This window comes from Pleuronectes platessa, chromosome 8 (assembly GCF_947347685.1).
Source record: "Pleuronectes platessa chromosome 8, fPlePla1.1, whole genome shotgun sequence".
NCBI classification, from domain to species: Eukaryota; Metazoa; Chordata; class Actinopteri; order Pleuronectiformes; family Pleuronectidae; genus Pleuronectes; species Pleuronectes platessa.
Window position 1 is genome coordinate 18,184,087 of NC_070633.1, and position 18,054 is coordinate 18,202,140.

The 18,054-nt window shown below is 41.7% G+C and overlaps 3 protein-coding genes across 3 annotated transcripts in view; all 3 read right to left on the reverse strand.

Moving 5' to 3' along the window:
• Positions 1 to 17,399, reverse strand: part of LOC128446183 (protocadherin alpha-C2) — a 150,794-nt gene extending 133,395 nt beyond the window's left edge. The window contains exon 1 of the mRNA XM_053429154.1: positions 14,866 to 17,399. Within this exon, the coding sequence (XP_053285129.1) occupies positions 14,866 to 17,226 (2,361 nt within the window). The 5' untranslated portion in view covers positions 17,227 to 17,399. The remainder of the gene's footprint in view (positions 1 to 14,865) is intronic.
• Positions 3,855 to 7,399, reverse strand: LOC128446190 (protocadherin alpha-8-like; the record flags this gene model as incomplete). Its single annotated transcript, XM_053429173.1, has 2 exons — positions 5,042 to 7,399; positions 3,855 to 3,872 (listed from the first exon to the last, which is right to left on the reverse strand). Coding segments are annotated over exons 1-2 (2,376 nt in total), but the record flags the coding sequence as incomplete, so codon positions are not given.
• LOC128446359 (fat-like cadherin-related tumor suppressor homolog) lies at positions 7,552 to 14,332 on the reverse strand. Its single transcript, XM_053429377.1, has 4 exons — positions 11,797 to 14,332; positions 8,405 to 10,889; positions 8,209 to 8,214; positions 7,552 to 7,631 (listed from the first exon to the last, which is right to left on the reverse strand). The coding sequence occupies exons 1-4, from the start codon at positions 14,173 to 14,175 to the stop codon at positions 7,552 to 7,554; spliced, it is 4,950 nt and encodes a 1,649-aa protein (XP_053285352.1). The 5' UTR covers positions 14,176 to 14,332.
• Positions 17,400 to 18,054: the final 655 nt, after the last annotated feature.

An 18,054-nucleotide genomic window follows, 5' to 3' on the forward strand; every position in this document is an offset into this window, starting at 1 on the left:
TGGTTGTCTAAGTGGCGCCCATATCATTGTTTAAGATGTGTAACATCAAGTTTGTGTTTCAGTGCAAAATTAGTCATTAGTCAAGAGTTCACCATCTTGTTTACACTAAGATTAGGTGACCCAGATGTTTCACAATGCAATCTGATAAGGTCTTATGAGAAACATTCTTAACATTAAAGAAATCAACACAGAGGATAGCAATATCTGTTTGACTTTAATCAGTAGCTGGTAATCGGCAGCCTGACTTATTCAAACACATTAATACTACAATGAATGAGGCAGGGCCTTCTATCAGAAATCAACTATATCGTCACGTTATGTTTCTCTTGAGCACATGGAAATTACCTTCAGCTTCCACTTACTGTCACCTGAACCATACTGTTATTTCTGTATCTACAGTGACTTTTAGGAAAACATATACTAGAGGGCAATGTATAAACATTAATACATCTTATTTATATAGAGCTTTTCAAGAAGTGCAAGTACTAAACTGAGGGAAAGCTAATACAAACAATATATATATATCTTATTTCCATGTGCCAGGACAGCCTCACACTTGGATATAAACCAATTTTAGAATACATTTGCTTATACTGGAGATCTTTTAAATTAATGTCCCAGAAATGATTTCTGATGGAAAACCCCTGCCTTATTCATTGTAGTATTAATGTGTTTGAATAAGTCAGGCCGCTGATTATCAGCTACGGATTAAAGTCAAACAGATATTGCTATCCTCTGTGTTGATTTCTTTAATGTTAAGAATGTTTCTCATAAGACCTTATCAGATTGCATTGTGAAACATCTGGGTCACCTAATTTTAGTGTAAAGAAGAAGGTGAACTCTTGACTAATGACTAATTTTGCACTGAAACACAAACTTGATGTTACACATCTTAAACAATATGATATGGGCGCCACTTAGACAACCAGACCTGTGTGCTTTGCTGTGACTATAAATGACTGGAACCTCAGATAAAGAAAGTTATTTTCTGACTTCCATAACTGAGGCATTCTCTACAGAATGTAATGTGCCCATTCTACTTCAGATCCATTGAATCATTGTGTGTTTATGTTGCTTAAAGCAGAGCATTCACTGCTTTAATGTAATCAGCATCTTATCTGACAATATCATGGTGTAGAAGTGCAAGGAAATACCATTATGTTATGATCAATGTCATTTATTGTGCACAAACATTATATTAAGGCATCTGCTGGAAATGTTATGATCAACAATTCTCATGCAAAAAATACTTTAAAAACTACACAAATAGTGTTTTGGAGAGGGGGGTTTCAGAGGGAGGGGGCAGCTCTGGAGAAAGGTCTGTCAATCCAGGTCTGCTGCTTGGTGTGATGGAGACATGAGGTTAGCATCAGGAGCGGAGGCTGCAGGAGGGACCGTGGAGCTGAGGCACACCTGTACTGCTTCTCTTGAGAAGAACTGAAGGACACAAACAAACCATAGTGTTAAATTATGAAGATGGTTCCCTCTGATTTTTTTTTAACATAAACGTCAGACAGGCCACTAAAAACTAAAAATGCTGAAGCTAACAGCTACCACACAGCAAGCTAATGCCTTCCTAAGGCTGCCAGGGAGTAGCATGAGTAGCCTTGTAGCAAGAGAGTGTAGCTAATCACAGCCCTCACAGTTCTTCATCAGTGGAGAAGTACCTCGCCATGTTTTCATCTTCAGAGGAGTCATCCAAAGACTGTGCTGCTGTTCCAGAATATGTCAGGCCCGCTGCAGCCTGCTGGGCTTGAACTCTGAGCACGCAGAGTAGGCCCTCACGTCCCGTCTCAGTAAATGCATCAGTACTGCCTGAGAATATATGATAAAAGACAAAAACGTCTCAATTGTGCGTTTGTGTGTATGTATACATACACACATACAAGGCTTTCTTTTCTACAGAAATATTTTTCCTGAGTTGATGACTCTGCTTATTGCCATCTAGAATGTGAAACCAAATATATTTTTTGGTGTACCCATACAAGATGTCCAATGTAACACCAATAAAATCCAATCTACTACACTACGGTTTTAATGCCTCTGCAATAGCGAGTCGCCGGAGGCATAACTGCATGTTTTCGGATTGTCTAACTTTGTATTTGTCTTAAAGTAAAAAGGTCAAGGCCACACTGACCTCATCTTATGGTTTCAGTTGTCAAGAGATACAGTGTCATTTATATGAGAGAAAATATGTAGAAATATGTAGACGGACACTGCTCTGGTTAGCGGAGTCATACAACGCAGTGCGATAATTCTAGTGTAGTTTTTTTGTAATAAATGGGTTATCTATTTTTACAATCTACAAAAAGTTATCTATACATTTGGTCACAGAATGTTACACAAATAAATTGGCATTAAAGTTGGCATCTTGCTGTCTCACCAGTCTGACGATGCAGCTGAAGCGTCCATCAAGGGCTTTCTGCAGGTAATTTGGATTGTTTGTTTCTTTTGACGAGGAGAATAACATGAATTCATACCGATATCAGTTTACAATCAAACCTTTTTGTGTTGACCTTGTTTAAACAGAGTCAAAGGACATTGTACAACAATGACACATATTTTTCCACAGTACCTGTCGTTCACTACTGAACTTCTGACACCCATTACTGGACTGTGTCTTCCTGTAGAGTGGTGATGTTCTCAACGTTCTTTTCACAGTCTGTCAAAACAAAATTAGAGTTACAAATGTTAATGCCCCACAACCCATTGCAGATACGGTTGTATTTGCACACCACATCGGATCAAAACAAAACTGCAGTCTGTGAAACAAGCAGTTTTGGTAGATATAAGGGAAATGCTAATATTTCTACATGAAACATATTCAGTCCCTTAAGCAAAATAACAATGATGGCAGGCCGCAACCTCGATGCCTTCGTCTGCTTTGCTTACAGACTAGTTTGCGGAGTCTCGTGCTGCCGCCCACTGATCGATACATCATCGCTCTTTTCTGAAACTAATGAAGGCAAATTCACACATGTAGACAGAAATAATCAGTATAAATTAAAAGGTGTAAATATTGCTAACATTATGTTTGATGGGGGTCATCATTATACATAACAGAGGAAAACTTTGCACATGTATTCCTTAAATTTACTTGCCTTCCTGTGGAAAAAGTTGTTTTCCTAGTTAAACAATCACAGCAGGGAAGCATGATTGATCAAAATTCTTTCAGTGTGATATTAACTTGTATTTCAGCAAGTGTACTTTGGGGATTTAATAAAAATGTATATTTGGCAAATTATATAAAATGTTTTTTCTGGTATGTAACTTAAAAGTACCTCTTTAATGGTAGGATCATTTCTCTCCCTCATCTTCCTCGTGGTACGTGGATGATGGTAGTGGGCTCAACCCGGCTTCTCTTTCTCTCCAGGCTGCCCTTCCTGCTCTTCATCAAGCAAAACAAACTGTTTGGTCCAAGTTGTTGACGTTAATGAAACTCCTGTAGCTTCACTTGGATCCTCCTTGATTAAAAAACAGAACATAGCAATTGTTTTATAAAATGAATCGCAACTCCATAACATGGAAACATTATTGTCATAGTGCATACTATACATTAAACCACATTGACCTGATATTGTGGAGTAATGGTAGACAAATACACTCCTTATTAATCTAAAGCATTCATAAATCAAATTCATGTTTATATTTATATTGTAGCGTCCCTCAATGATGAGCTAAGCGTCTTGAACTGCTTTCAACAACCATGTATTCACCTCCCAGGTAGCACAGGCTACCGTGGGCTGAAGCATGTGGCTAACAATGGCGTATTAGCTGATGAACAGCGTCCATAGTGTGGATTGACGGACTCTCTCCGCACTCGGACTGTAAACCTAGATCGTAACGATCTTTAAAAACAATAAACTACTTACCTGACAGAAGGAAGATGACATCGTGGTCTTCCAAGCGCGCCGTGTTTATGACGCAGCCCCGAGTTAAAGGGCTGGTTGTTTACAAATAGGGTTTTTACGACAGCCACACGTCATGTCCGCTCGCGCACTCGGTCCGCTCGCGCACTCGGGCCGCTCGGCTCGCGCCGCTCGGGCCGCTCGGCTCGCGGACTCGGGCCGGTCGCGCACTCGGGCCGGCCTCGGTATAAACAGACTCGCATGATCCTTCTCATTAGAGATGTAATCTAGCCTCAAATATTACTATTATATAACATGAATAACATTCACGATCACTGAAGGACACCACGCAGGGACTGTGATTTAAACACCAAGCTGCGCCCGTGGTGCCATGGCAACCATCATAGCAACGATAAAAACATGCGTGATAACTATTAAAATATTTATCATAAGCACGAACTGGCTGAAGACTGTGGAAGCAAAGACCACATTTCTCGCTAGAAATGGTGTCAGAATGTATTTTTATGCCCAAACTAAGTTACAAAATTATATTTTTATCTGAAAAAACAAGGAATCTCCGCCATGTTTTCCTCTACGCAGACGGGAGCTTGAGAGTCACGTGACGTGAGAACACGCCAATGCAAAACAATGGGAGGACTAAATGTTACCATCTCACAATCTGAGAGGCCAGATTGTGAGATGGTAACGTCTGTCCAAGTGGACCAACGTTACCATTGAACATTTTCTGATGAGACTGGGTTGGTCCACCTCTATTTGATGATAGTCTTCATTTCAAATTGAATTGTTAACAAACCTATGAAATCTAAAATGTTCTTTCAGTGGAATTGTGACCATATACATGGTTAACTTTGCAAAAGGGAATTACATTATAACAATTGCACATGTAAAAACATCCTGAAGTGACACCGTGTAGATATAGAGCTCAATACTAAAATCCTCACCTCTACTTGAAAGCGTTCATTTTGATATTAACTAAGACGGAGACTACAAAAATCAATAGTGTGGCCAAAACTTGGTCCAAAAGGCACATGATATCATAACTGACAGGGAAAACCAAAGCCGGCAAATCCAAAGCCATGTTATGCAAGATCTTGCTCACTGAGACATAGCGGATGTTTTGCAGACAGAGAGCACATTTAGTCACCTCACAATTTCCAATCGTGTGATCTTACCTCTCCAGATATCCCTCTCCTGTCAGGCAGCATTAGTGTGTTGGCATGGCTTCCTGGGGCTATAGTAGATCCTATACTCATCCTGGGTCCAACTAACATGTAGCGTTTGTCTCCAGATCTGTACTGGATGCTGTGACACAGTGTCCCATCATAATTAGGCTCTGGCAGATATTTAGAAGTGTAGTCTGTGGACTTTGAGCACTGCATTGAAATCAGCACGATGATACTGACGAGAAAAAGAGCGGAAACTGAGCCCACAGTTATCATCAGGTAAAAAGTCACATTACTGTCCTCCTCTGCTTTTGATGAGCTTTTCACATCAGAAGCTGCAAAAGCTTCTTTGGGCTCCACAACTTTGACGATGACAGTAGCTGTTGCTGAGAGTGACACGTTCCCATTGTCTTTGACCAGTATGAGCAGCTTGTGCTCAGCCTCGTCTGTCTCTGTGAATGAGCGAAGTGTTCTGATCTGTCCTGTATAGCGGTCCAAACCAAAGAGACTGTGGTCAGTAACTTCCTGCAGTGAAAACAGTAACCAGCCGTTATATCCTATATCAGCGTCATAGGCTCTCACTTTAGTCACCAAGTGTCCAGCGTTCACATTGCGGGGAATCTCCTCCACACCTTCAGCAGAACCGTTGGAGCTAACTGGATACAGGATGACTGGAGCGTTGTCGTTCTGATCCAGAATGAACACGTTCACTGTGACGTTGCTGCTCAGTGACGGAGTTCCTGAATCTGAGGCAACAATGTGGAACTGGAAAGTTTTCAGTGATTCAAAGTCAAAACTTTTTAAAGCCATGATGTCTCCATTCTCAGAGTTAATATTGAGAAATGAGGTCAGTTTGTTATCTTCATTTCTTTCTCTGAGAATCTGATAAGAAATATGTGCATTTTCATTCTCATCAGCATCAAAAGCTTTGACAGAAAACACAGAGGTGCCTGGATTGTTACTCTCTGTCACATAGAAAGTATAGGGGCTCAGTGAAAACTGAGGACTGTTGTCGTTCACATCTGACAACACAACACTTATTGTCTTCTCAGACGATAATGGAGGTTGACCAGCGTCTTTTGCAGTTATGGTCAACTCATAATGTGACAGTTTCTCTCTGTCCAGAGGGGATTTGGTTACTAATGAATACATCTTATCTTGTAAAGACGGTGATAAAGTGAAAGGAACATTCTCATCAATGGAGCAAATAACTTTTCCATTAAGACCAGAGTCCAAGTCATTTACACTGATAAGAGCAACTGTAGTTCCAGGTCTGGAGTCTTCAGGGATAGAGCTCGAAAAAGAGGTGACCTCAATCTCAGGTGCATTGTCATTCACATCAACTATCTTTATAATTACACTTTTTTGTGTTGATAGAGGAGCAATACCTTTATCTGATGCCTGTATGTCAATCTCATGTTTGTCTTTCTCCTCATAGTCTATTAAACCTTTCACAATTATTTCACCTGTGGATGGATTGATATCAAAAAGCTGCAACAACCTATGATTAACGATACTGCTAAATGAAAAAACTACCTCTCCACCAGGACCATCGTCTACATCAGTTGCATTCACTTGTGTGACGGTTTTTCCGATGGGGGCATTCTCATCGAGCATCACAGAATAAACATCCTGAGAGAAAACAGGAGCATTATCATTTATATCTAAAACTTTTACTAGTATATTCATTTCACCGGATTTCGGAGGTTTTCCTCCATCCAGGGCAGTCAGCACTAATGAGTGACTTTCTGCTGCCTCCCTATCCAAAGATTTTTGCACAATTAAAATGGGTATTTTACCATCTTCCCCCTTATCCTTAACTTCCAGGCGGAAGTGTTCGTTTTGGCTGAGTCTATATTGCTGAACAGAAAATGCTCCACCATCTGGATCTCGTGCGGGTTGCAGAGGAATACGTACTCCGGGTAACACAGTCTCTGGAATCTCCAACGTTTTGTCTTCATCTGGGAAACTCGGAGAATGATCATTTATATCCAGCACCTCCACTCCCACATAGTGCACCTCCAGTGGATTTTCTAACACGGTTTTTAGATTGATTAAACACGTACTGATCTGCGCACACACCTCCTCTCTGTCAATCTTCCGGCTCACATACAGGATGCCATCGTTCTGATTTACATGGAAAAGAGGATCCGCGTTACTGGAAACAATGCGATACTTCCTCTCTCTCAGCGTGTTCTTATCTAATCCAAGATCTTTTGCGACGTTTCCGACCACAGTTCCTTCTTTTACCTCCTCTCGGACTGAATAGCGGATTTGCGCCGCGGCCACGCTCCACAAAAGCACCGCAGCCAGGCAGCTAACCAAGCATCCATGCGCCCATCGCCCGTCTCGTCTTCTTTGTTCCATCGTTACACGCGTATCCGTCAACAATCCGTCAGACAAGCGATCACTTCGTTAAATTGGCCACATCCAACTCTTACGCGTGTAAAAATGTTCATCCTCTTCCAACAACGACAGACATGATGGGGAACAGTTTTTACAAAAGCAGCGGTATAAGCTCAGAAACGACTGCATCGGCTGGAGGACTCCCGAAAGAGGTGGAACCGGAGCGACACGATGACGTGCTCGTGCCGGGCTCCTTTTTGATGTTACACTGACACCATGCGATTAAAATTCTTGCAGCAAGAATCAAAAAAACATTGGTACCCTATTGTAGAATGTTTTTTTGCAACGAAAGAGTCCACAAATAGCGAGTTCAGTGAAATAGATTTGTAGTGACTGCTCTCTGTCAGCACAGCAAATCGTTTATAACAATGAAGAGAAAAGCTTCTCAAATGTTTTCACGAGTCTACATAACACCAACAAATATATTCAAATCATAACATCCAGTGGTATGAGTCAACACAGGGGGACAGAGTCAGTCAATGGTTCACATCATGTCTACAGTTTAAGAACACGGTGTTTAATCTGAGCTCTGACGTTCAGCACCATGGCCAGCGACAGAAACTATTTAAACCTCCGTATTAATTTCATATCAGGGTTCAAATCCAAGTATTAATTGTTTACAAACTATTAAATATAAAACGTTTTTTCACCTGAAATGCGAACATATGTGTTAACTCTGCACAAAGGATTTCATTATTACAACAGAAAACTTGTATAAACTCCCATAAGTGAAACTGTGCAAAGAACAAACTCAAATGTTTATTCCTCACCTTTATCTGAAAGCGTTAATGAAGATATTCATGAAGAATGACACTAAAACCAACCAAAATTGCCGTCAAAACTTTGTGCAAAAAGGGACATGAAGCTGTAATTGCTATGAAAGATCAGAACCCGACAATCCAAAGCCATATTATGCAAAGTCTAACTCCATGAGACAAAGTTTTTTGCAGACAAATCGTTTTTCACCTCGCAATTTCCACTGAATTAATCTTACCTCTCCAGATGTCCCTCTCCTGTCAGGCAGCATTAGTGTGTTGGCATGGCTTCCTGGGACTATAGTAGATCCTATACTCATCCTGGGTCCAACTAACATGTAGCGTTTGTCTCCAGATCTGTACTGGATGCTGTGACACAGTGTCCCATCATAATTAGGCTCTGGTAGATATTTAGAAGTGTAGTCTGTGGACTTTGAGCACTGCATTGAAATCAGCACGATGATACTGACGAGAAAAAGAGCTGAAACTGAGCCCACAGTTATCATCAGGTAAAAAGTCACATTATTGTCCTCCTCTGCTTTTGATGAACTTTTCACATCAGAAGCTGCAAAAGCTTCTTTGGGCTCCACAACTTTTACAATGACAGTAGCTGTTGCTGAGAGTGACACGTTCCCATTGTCTTTGACCAGTATGAGCAGCTTGTGCTCAGCCTCGTCTGTCTCTGTGAATGAGCGAAGTGTTCTGATCTGTCCTGTATAGCGGTCCAAACCAAAGAGACTGTGGTCAGTAACTTCCTGCAGTGAAAACAGTAACCAGCCGTTATATCCTATATCAGCGTCATAGGCTCTGACTTTAGTCACCAAGTGTCCAGCGTTCACATTGCGGGGAATCTCCTCCACACCTTCAGCAGAACCGTTGGAGCTGACTGGATACAGGATGACTGGAGCGTTGTCGTTCTGATCCAGAATGAACACGTTCACTGTGACGTTGCTGCTCAGTGACGGAGTTCCAGAATCTGACGCAACAACGTGGAACTGGAAAGTTTTCACCGTTTCAAAGTCAAAACTTTTTAGAGCCATGATGTCTCCGTTCTCAGAGTTAATATTTAGAAATGAAGTCAGTTTATTATCTTCACTTCTTTCTCTGAGAATGTGATAAGAAATATGTGCATTCTCATTCTCATCCGCATCAAAAGCTTTGACAGAAAACACAGAGGTGCCTGGATTGTTACTCTCTGTCACATAGAAAGTATAGGGGCTCATTGAAAACTGTGGACTGTTGTCATTCACATCTGACACCACAACACTTATTGTCTTCTCAGACGATAATGGAGGTTGACCAGCGTCTTTTGCAGTTATGGTCAACTCATAATATGACAGTTTCTCTCTGTCCAGAGGGGATTTGGTTACTAATGAATACATCTTATCTTGTAAAGATGGTGATAAAGTAAAAGGAACATTCTCAACTATGGAGCAAATAACTTTTCCATTAAGACCAGAGTCCAAGTCATTTACACTGATAAGAGCAACTGTAGTTCCAGGTCTGGAGTCTTCAGGGATAGAGCTCGAAAAAGAGGTGACCTCAATCTCAGGTGCATTGTCATTCACATCAACTATCTTGATAATTACACTTTTTTGAGTCGATAGAGGAGCAAGACCTTTATCTGATGCTTGGATTTCAATCTCATGTTTGTCTTTCCCTTCATAGTCAATTAAACCTTTCACAATTATTTCGCCTGTAGATGGATCTATGTCAAAAAGGTTTAAAGACCTACGGTTAACAATAGTGCTAAATGAATAAATGACATCTCCATTTGGTCCTTCATCTAAATCGGTTGCGTTCACTCGTATAACTGTTTTCCCGACTGGAGTATTTTCATCGAGCATCACAGAATAAATCCCTTTATTGAAAACAGGAGCATTATCATTTATATCTAAAACTTTTACTAGTATATTCATTTCACCAGATTTCGGAGGTTTTCCTCCATCCAGGGCAGTCAGCACTAATGAGTGACTTTCTGCTGCCTCCCTATCCAAAGATTTTTGCACAATTAAAATTGGTATTTTACCATCTTCTCCCTTATCCTTAACTTCCAAACGGAAGTGGTCGTTTGGGCTGAGTCTATATTGTTGAATAGAAAATCCTCCACCGTCTGGATCTCGTGCGGGTTCTAGAGGAGTGCGCACCCCGGGTAACACAGACTCGAACATCTCCAACGTTTTTTCTTTGTCTGAGAAACTGGGAGAATGATCATTTATATCCAGCACCTCCACTCCCACATAGTGCACCTCCAGTGGATTTTCTAACACGGTTTTTAGATTAATTAAACACGTACTGATCTGCGCACACACCTCCTCTCTGTCAATCTTCCGGCTCACATACAGGATGCCATCGTTCTGATTTACGTGGAAAAGAGGATCCGCGTTACTGGAAACAATGCGATACTTCCTCTCTCTCAGCGTGCTCTTATCTAATCCAAGATCGTTTGCGATGTTTCCGACCACAGTTCCTTCGTTTACTTCCTCGTTGATTGAATAGCGTATTTGCGCTGATGTTCCGCTCCAAAAAAGCACCGCAACCACACAGCTGACCAAACATCCACGCGCCCTTCGTGGCCTGCATCTTCTTTGTTCCATGGTTAAACCCGAAATCAGCGTTAATCCATCGCAAGGAAAATAACCACGTTTTAAAAATAGATTCCAAACCGTCGATACATATACATGTCCAGTCTCTGCCTACACAGCCAGAAATGGTGGCGGACAATGCGAACCGAACAAGCTCATGTTCAAATGTAAATTTCATCAAGAGGCGGAACCTAAATGCAAAGAGGAAAAGCCCCTGTAATGTTGAATTTAACATTACACTGACACCATGCGACAAAACCTGTCTATGCAAGGAAAGCAGAGGAAATAAGAATGACTGAAAACGTGGCCAAACATTTTCAGAACCATGGAAAATGACTGTAGTTCACTCAAGCGACATTAACTGGAATGCACTATAAACTATATGACTTGCCAGTAGGATAGTAACAGATACAGTTTTAGATGTATGTTGGAATTCAGAATATGGGTTGTGAAGACGGACATTACACTATTGAAGAACCAGTAAAGTACGATATGACTTTTAAAAGCAGTGACAACGTTGATGAACCAGTTTTGACATTTTGGTCCTTCTTTACTTCTTTACTGAAGTCCTTAAATACCACAGCTCCAATAAGGAGCACAGCACACAATCATATAAGCTAACATACCAGGAAATATGCCTCAGGTTTTTATCAAGCATCACCCCATCTGCTATAAATTGGGTATTGTGCAACCAATGTGAGATATAAAATGACTTTTAAACTGCAAGAGCTGGTACCAATGCCACAATGATTGCCCTAATCTAAACGAACTACTCTACATTATTTGCAAAAATCAAACAATCCCTGTAAATGCATTTTCAAAAAAGTGTGGGAAATGGATAAAAAAACATGGACAGTGAGAATGTAAAATATGTAGAAGCGTATTAAACAAAAATATTTTAGATGAAACTTTGCAATTGTTGATAAACATGCAAGTTTGCCTCAAATGATGACAAAAACATTTACAGACCACAGCAACATATAGTGCTTGATGTCAAGTAAATTCGAAACGAACATACAATTGCTTGAATCAATCTTACCTCTCCAGATGTCCCTCTCCTGTCAGGCAGCATTAGTGTATTGGCATGGCTTCCTGGGGCTATAGTAGATCCTATACTCATCCTGGGTCCAACTAACATGTAGCGTTTGTCTCCAGATCTGTACTGGATGCTATGACACAGTGTCCCATCATAATTAGGCTCTGGTAGATATTTAGAAGTGTAGTCTGTGGACTTTGAGCACTGCATTGAAATCAGCACGATGATACTGACGAGAAAAAGAGCTGAAACTGAGCCCACAGTTATCATCAGGTAAAAAGTCACGTTATTGTCCTCATCAGCTTTTGTTGAGCTTTTCACATCAGAAGCTGCAAAAGCCTCTTTAGGCTCCACGACTTTGACAATGACAGTAGCTGTTGCTGAGAGGGACACGTTCCCATTGTCTTTGACCAGTATGAGCAGTTTGTGCTCAGCCTCGTCTGTCTCTGTGAATGAGCGAAGTGTTCTGATCTGTCCTGTATAGCGGTCCAAACCAAAGAGACTGTGGTCAGTAACTTCCTGCAGTGAAAACAGTAACCAGCCGTTATATCCTATATCAGCGTCATAGGCTCTGACTTTAGTCACCAAGTGTCCAGCGTTCACATTGCGGGGAATCTCCTCCACACCTTCAGCAGAACCGTTGGAGCTGACTGGATACAGGATGACTGGAGCGTTGTCGTTCTGATCCAGAATGAACACGTGCACAGTGACGTTGCTGCTCAGTGACGGAGTTCCAGAGTCTGACGCAACAACGTGGAACTGGAAAGTTTTCAGTGTTTCAAAGTCGAAACTTTTTAGCGCCATGATGTCTCCGTTCTCAGGGTTAATGTTTAAAAACGAGGACAGTTTATTCCCGCTTACATCTCTTAAAATATGATACGAAACAAGAGCATTGTCGCCTTCGTCTCGATCAGAGGCTTTTACTGAAAACACTGAGGCTGCGGGGCTGTTATTCTCAGTGATATAAAACGTGTAGGGGCTTGATGAAAACTCTGGACTGTTGTCATTCACATCTGATACAACGATGCTTATGGTCTTTTCTGTTAAAAACGAAGGTTCGCCCGTATCTTTCGCAGTAATGGTGACGTCATATTGAGAGATAACTTCCCTGTCCAGCTGTGACCTGGTGACAACAGCGTACATTTTTTCTTGCAACGATGGAGACAAAGTGAAGGGAACATCTTCTTTGATCGAGCAAATTATTTTACCGTTGATTCCAGAGTCTAAATCACGGACACTAATGAGGGCAACTGTCGTTCCTATTTTTGAATCCTCCTTGATGGAGCTGGAAAACGAAGTCACCTCTATCTCGGGAGCATTATCATTAACATCAATAACAGTTATTGTTACACTTTTGTCCGTTGTTAATGGAACTGGTCCTTTATCGGACGCCTGAATATCAATTTCATAACTTTTGCTCTTCTCAAAATCTATCGGACCTGTTACTTGAATCTCACCAGTGTTTGGATCGATACTGAATAAATCCATTAATTTCAAATCAGCTTCGTTACCAAAAGAATATATTATTTCGCTGTTTGCACCCTGGTCTGAATCAGTTGCATTCACCTGAATCACTACGGTGCCAACAGGAACGTTTTCTTTAAGAGTAGCGGAATACAGCTCCTTTGTGAACACGGGCGAGTTGTCATTAACATCAAGGACGTCCACAATTATGTCTATATTACCAGACTTCACCGGTTTTCCTCCATCCACGGCCGTGAGTCGTAGCTTGTGTTTCCCTACTGCTTCTCTATCCAGCTGCTTCTGAAGAACTAAAAATGGCATTTTTCGGTCCTCGCCTCGATCCTTGACTTCTACCCTGAAATACTCGTTATGACTGAGTCTGTATTGCTGAATGGAAAACTGGCCTACGTCGGGGTCGCGGGCCGCTTGCAGTTGAAATCTCGCCCCCGCCAGAGCCGACTCGGAAATCTCGAGCCGCTTTTCTTTCTCTGGAAAAACCGGCGAGTGGTCGTTCATGTCGAGTATTTCCACCGCCACATAGTGAATCTCCAGCGGGTTCTCTAGCACGGTTTTCAGCTGGATCAAACACGGGCTGGTGCGTTCGCACACCTCCTCCCTATCTATCCTTCTCTTCACATACAGGACGCCATCATTTTGATTAACCTGAAAAAGGGGTTCAGCCGAGCTTGTGACAATGCGATATCCTCTGTCTTTTAGCGCACTCTTATCTAGTCCCAAATCTTTCGCTATATTCCCGACCACAGTTCCATCTTCAACCTCTTCGGATATCGAATATCTGATCTGCGCAAAAGCTCCGCTCCATAAAACGTCCAAAACCACCATGAGGGAAAACCAGCACCGTTTCCTCGACGATCTGCATTGTCCTCTTTGTTCCATGACTTGAATATGACAAACAACAGTCCATTAAACGTGTCGTATGGAATCACAGACGCAGTGCCATGGTCCTGAAAGATGCACCCGTCTGTTTTACAAAAAAAAAATACAGCAACTAAAACGGACTACTGACAATTGCGATGTGGAGCACACGAAAGCGTTTCTGTTATAGATAAATGCAAGTGCTTGATTCGAAGAGAGCTCGTGACGTAAAGTGCGGCCAAAAGCACGGAATTGCTGAGCTACACTGACACCAGGCGTTCAGATGGTTGTTTGCACAAATTGTAGTTTTCATATAAACCAAGACGAAACATGCCTATACATTCATATGAACAGATAAAACAGATCTGCTGTGACGTTTTGTCTGGAATGAGAGTGTAGTATTTCAGTTTTCATATCAGTTTAAATGATAAAAGCCATTTTATCAGACTTATTCATTCACACTTTGAATGGGGTCACAGAGGGCAGTACATACAGCAACACATAAAACAACCACGTCTAGAAAATATGGAATCCAAAACGTGACAGTGCACCACAACCAAAAAGCACAGTGGTTCATCACTACCAAGCACAATGAAGAGAGCTTCAATCAGTAGAAGTCTAAATAATGAAATCCTTACTGAAAAGATTCTATGCTCTTTCCCCCCCAAGAAATATACATGTTATTATCAGTTACTTTAAATATAATCTTACCTCTCCAGATATCCCCCTCCTGTCAGGCAGCATTAGTGTATTGGCATGGCTTCCTGGGGCTATAGTAGATCCTATACTCATCCTGGGTCCAACTAACATGTAGCGTTTGTCTCCAGATCTGTACTGGATGCTGTGACACAGTGTCCCATCATAATTAGGCTCTGGCAGATATTTAGAAGTGTAGTCTGTGGACTTTGAGCACTGCATTGAAATCAGTACGATGATACTGACGAGAAAAAGAGCTGAAACTGAGCCCACAGTTATCATCAGGTAAAAAGTCACGTTACTGTCCTCATCTGCTTTTGTTGAGCTTTTAACATCAGCAGCTGCAAAAGCTTCTTTGGGCTCCACGACTTTGACAATGACAGTAGCTGTTGCTGAGAGTGACACGTTCCCATTGTCTTTGACCAGTATGAGCAGCTTGTGCTCAGCCTCGTCTGTCTCTGTGAATGAGCGAAGTGTTCTGATCTGTCCTGTATAGCGGTCCAAACCAAAGAGACTGTGGTCAGTAACTTCCTGCAGTGAAAACAGTAACCAGCCGTTATATCCTATATCAGCGTCATAGGCTCTGACTTTAGTCACCAAGTGTCCTGCGTTCACATTGCGGGGAATCTCCTCCACACCTTCAGCAGAACCGTTGGAGCTGACTGGATACAGGATGACTGGAGCGTTGTCGTTCTGATCCAGAATGAACACGTTCACTGTGACGTTGCTGCTCAGTGACGGAGTTCCGGAGTCTGACGCAACAACGTGGAACTGGAAAGTTTTCACTGTTTCAAAGTCGAAACTTTTTAGTGCAGTGATGTCTCCGTTCTCTGAGTTGATGTTTAGAAAAGAGCTGAATAGGTTGTCTTCTCTCCTGTCCCTCAAAATTTGATATGAAATCAGCGCATTACTTCCCTCGTCAACATCACGGGCTGACACTGATAAAATAGACGTGCCTGGGCTGTTGTTCTCGGTTATGTAGAACGTATATGGGTTCTGAGAAAACTCGGGTCTGTTGTCATTCACATCTGACACAACAATTCTTATAGTTTTATCTGATGACAGGGATGGTTCGCCTGCGTCTCTGGCGACGATGGTTACATTATATTGCGATTGCTTCTCTCGATCCAAAAGCAACTTGGTTACTAGAGAATACATGTTGTTTTGTAAAGAAGGAGCGAGCAGAAAAGGAAGATCTTGACTTATATGACACAACACTTTTCCATTGAGACCAGAATCTGCGTCTTTAACACTAATCAACGCCACTGTGGTTCCTGGTTTAGAATCTTCCGGGATCGCACGTGAAAAAGATGTCACCTCAATCTCTGGTGCGTTGTCGTTAACGTCAATAATGTGTATAATGACGGTTTTGTCTGTTGTCAGTGGCGCTGCGCCTTTGTCTGATGCCTGTATATCAATTTCATATCTGCCACTGTCTTCAAAATCTATGGCCCCTGCCACAGTAATGACTCCAGTCACCGGATTTAAATCGAAACGTGCACGTGCTCGTGCATCCACGTCTTTTCCAAATGAATATACAACTTCACCGTTTAAACCTTCATCCATATCTGTTGCATTAACCAGAATAACAGTCGTTCCAAGTGGAGAATTTTCTTTTAGATTTACATTATATGAATCTTTTGTGAAAACCGGGGGGTTATCATTAACATCAGAGACATCCACATTTATTGTCATGTTACCGGAGCGTGGAGGTTTACCTCCGTCAGTGGCTGTCAGAAGTAACACATGGGTCTTAACGGATTCTCTATCCAGGGGTTTTTGTAGAACTAAACTGGGAGTTTTACGGTCCTCGCCGCGATCTTTCACCTCCAAACGAAAATGTTCATTGTGACTCAACTTATACTGCTGAACGGATAATAAACCACTATCAGCATCACGCGCAGCTTGTAACTGAAATCTTGCTCCCGGTAATGCAGATTCATAAATCTCTAACATATTCTCACTTTCAGGAAAGATCGGTGCGTGGTCGTTTACATCCAGAATGTCCACGGCTACGTAGTGGACCTCCAGTGGGTTTTCTAGTACAGTTTTTAATTCGATGACACAGACCTTGCTTCGGTCGCACGTTTCCTCTCTGTCAATTTTACGGTTCACATACAAGACACCATCGTTCTGATTCACTCGAAAAGGAGGCTCTGTCGAGCTGTAGACAATGCGGTACCCCCTCTCCTTCAGCGTGGTCTTATCGAGACCCAAATCCTTCGCAATATTTCCAACAGCAGTTCCTTCTTTCACTTCCTCAGCGACGGAATATCGGACTTGTGCTGAAACTCTGCCACAAACCGTGAACAAAACCATCACGTAGACCATCCACTGTGTCCGCTCTCTCCACGTCAGACATCCCCTTTGTTCCATGACGCGAATGAAAATAAAAATAATACAAAATCTGTCAAAAGGCTATATCCGTACAATAACGTCCAGTCTTTCCGTCACATTCGTTTTCATAATCCAACCTTTTTCCCACAGAGCACGAGAGGAGATGAGATATAAGGTAAATTGTATGTTCAAGCTGTTCGCGTCAAAGGCTCGGTCCGTGATGGTTTGAGGAGAAAGGGGATGGGTCTAGTGGCTGTGACGAAAACATGGGTAATATTTTTCTGTCATTATAACGACACCAAGTGATCATGAACCACACTACAGTGCTGTATTTGAAATAAATATATCACAAAAGGTTGACTTTGAGCAAAACGATCGTTTAAAAACATATTCTCAAGAAAATGTTTCACTTTATTTTTCCTCAGAAAGTAGAGGAAGCACAGCTGCCCACACACCTTCATTTCAGTCACCAGTATGTTTCGATTTATGCATTAGATTAGAATGGGGGGGGGGGGGGGGGGGGTAGGTTATCAAAGGCATGAAAGGTGAAATTATATTTTTCTGTTTCAGCACCAAGGACAGCGACAGTCTGCGCTAAACCACGACTGCATTTTCAGACGTACAACACTAAATATTGATAATATTCCAACTGAAAAGAAAGTTTATATTTGCACAAATGTTATTTTATTTAGCAGGAAGGTAAATATAGAACATTTTGATACACTAGTAATCTGTCATACCAATGGCCATGAGACATCAGAAGCTCTGATACAAAACAGAGTGTTGTCTTTATGACTGCCAAGTATAATCCTCACATCATATTGGGATAGTTCTACTAAGCCTGTTGCTCCTCACAAATTGCACATG

What these genes read in the sequence shown, in the direction of transcription:
- LOC128446359 (XM_053429377.1), bottom strand. Translation starts at nt 14,175, where the DNA reads ATGGAACAAAGAGGACAATGCAGATCGTCGAGGAAACGGTGCTGGTTT. An exon ending in TAAGATTGATTCAAGCAATT is followed by an intron (nt 10,890 to 11,796) that starts GTATGTTCGTTT and finishes CTGGCTGTGTAG; the next exon opens with GCAGAGACTGGACATGTATA.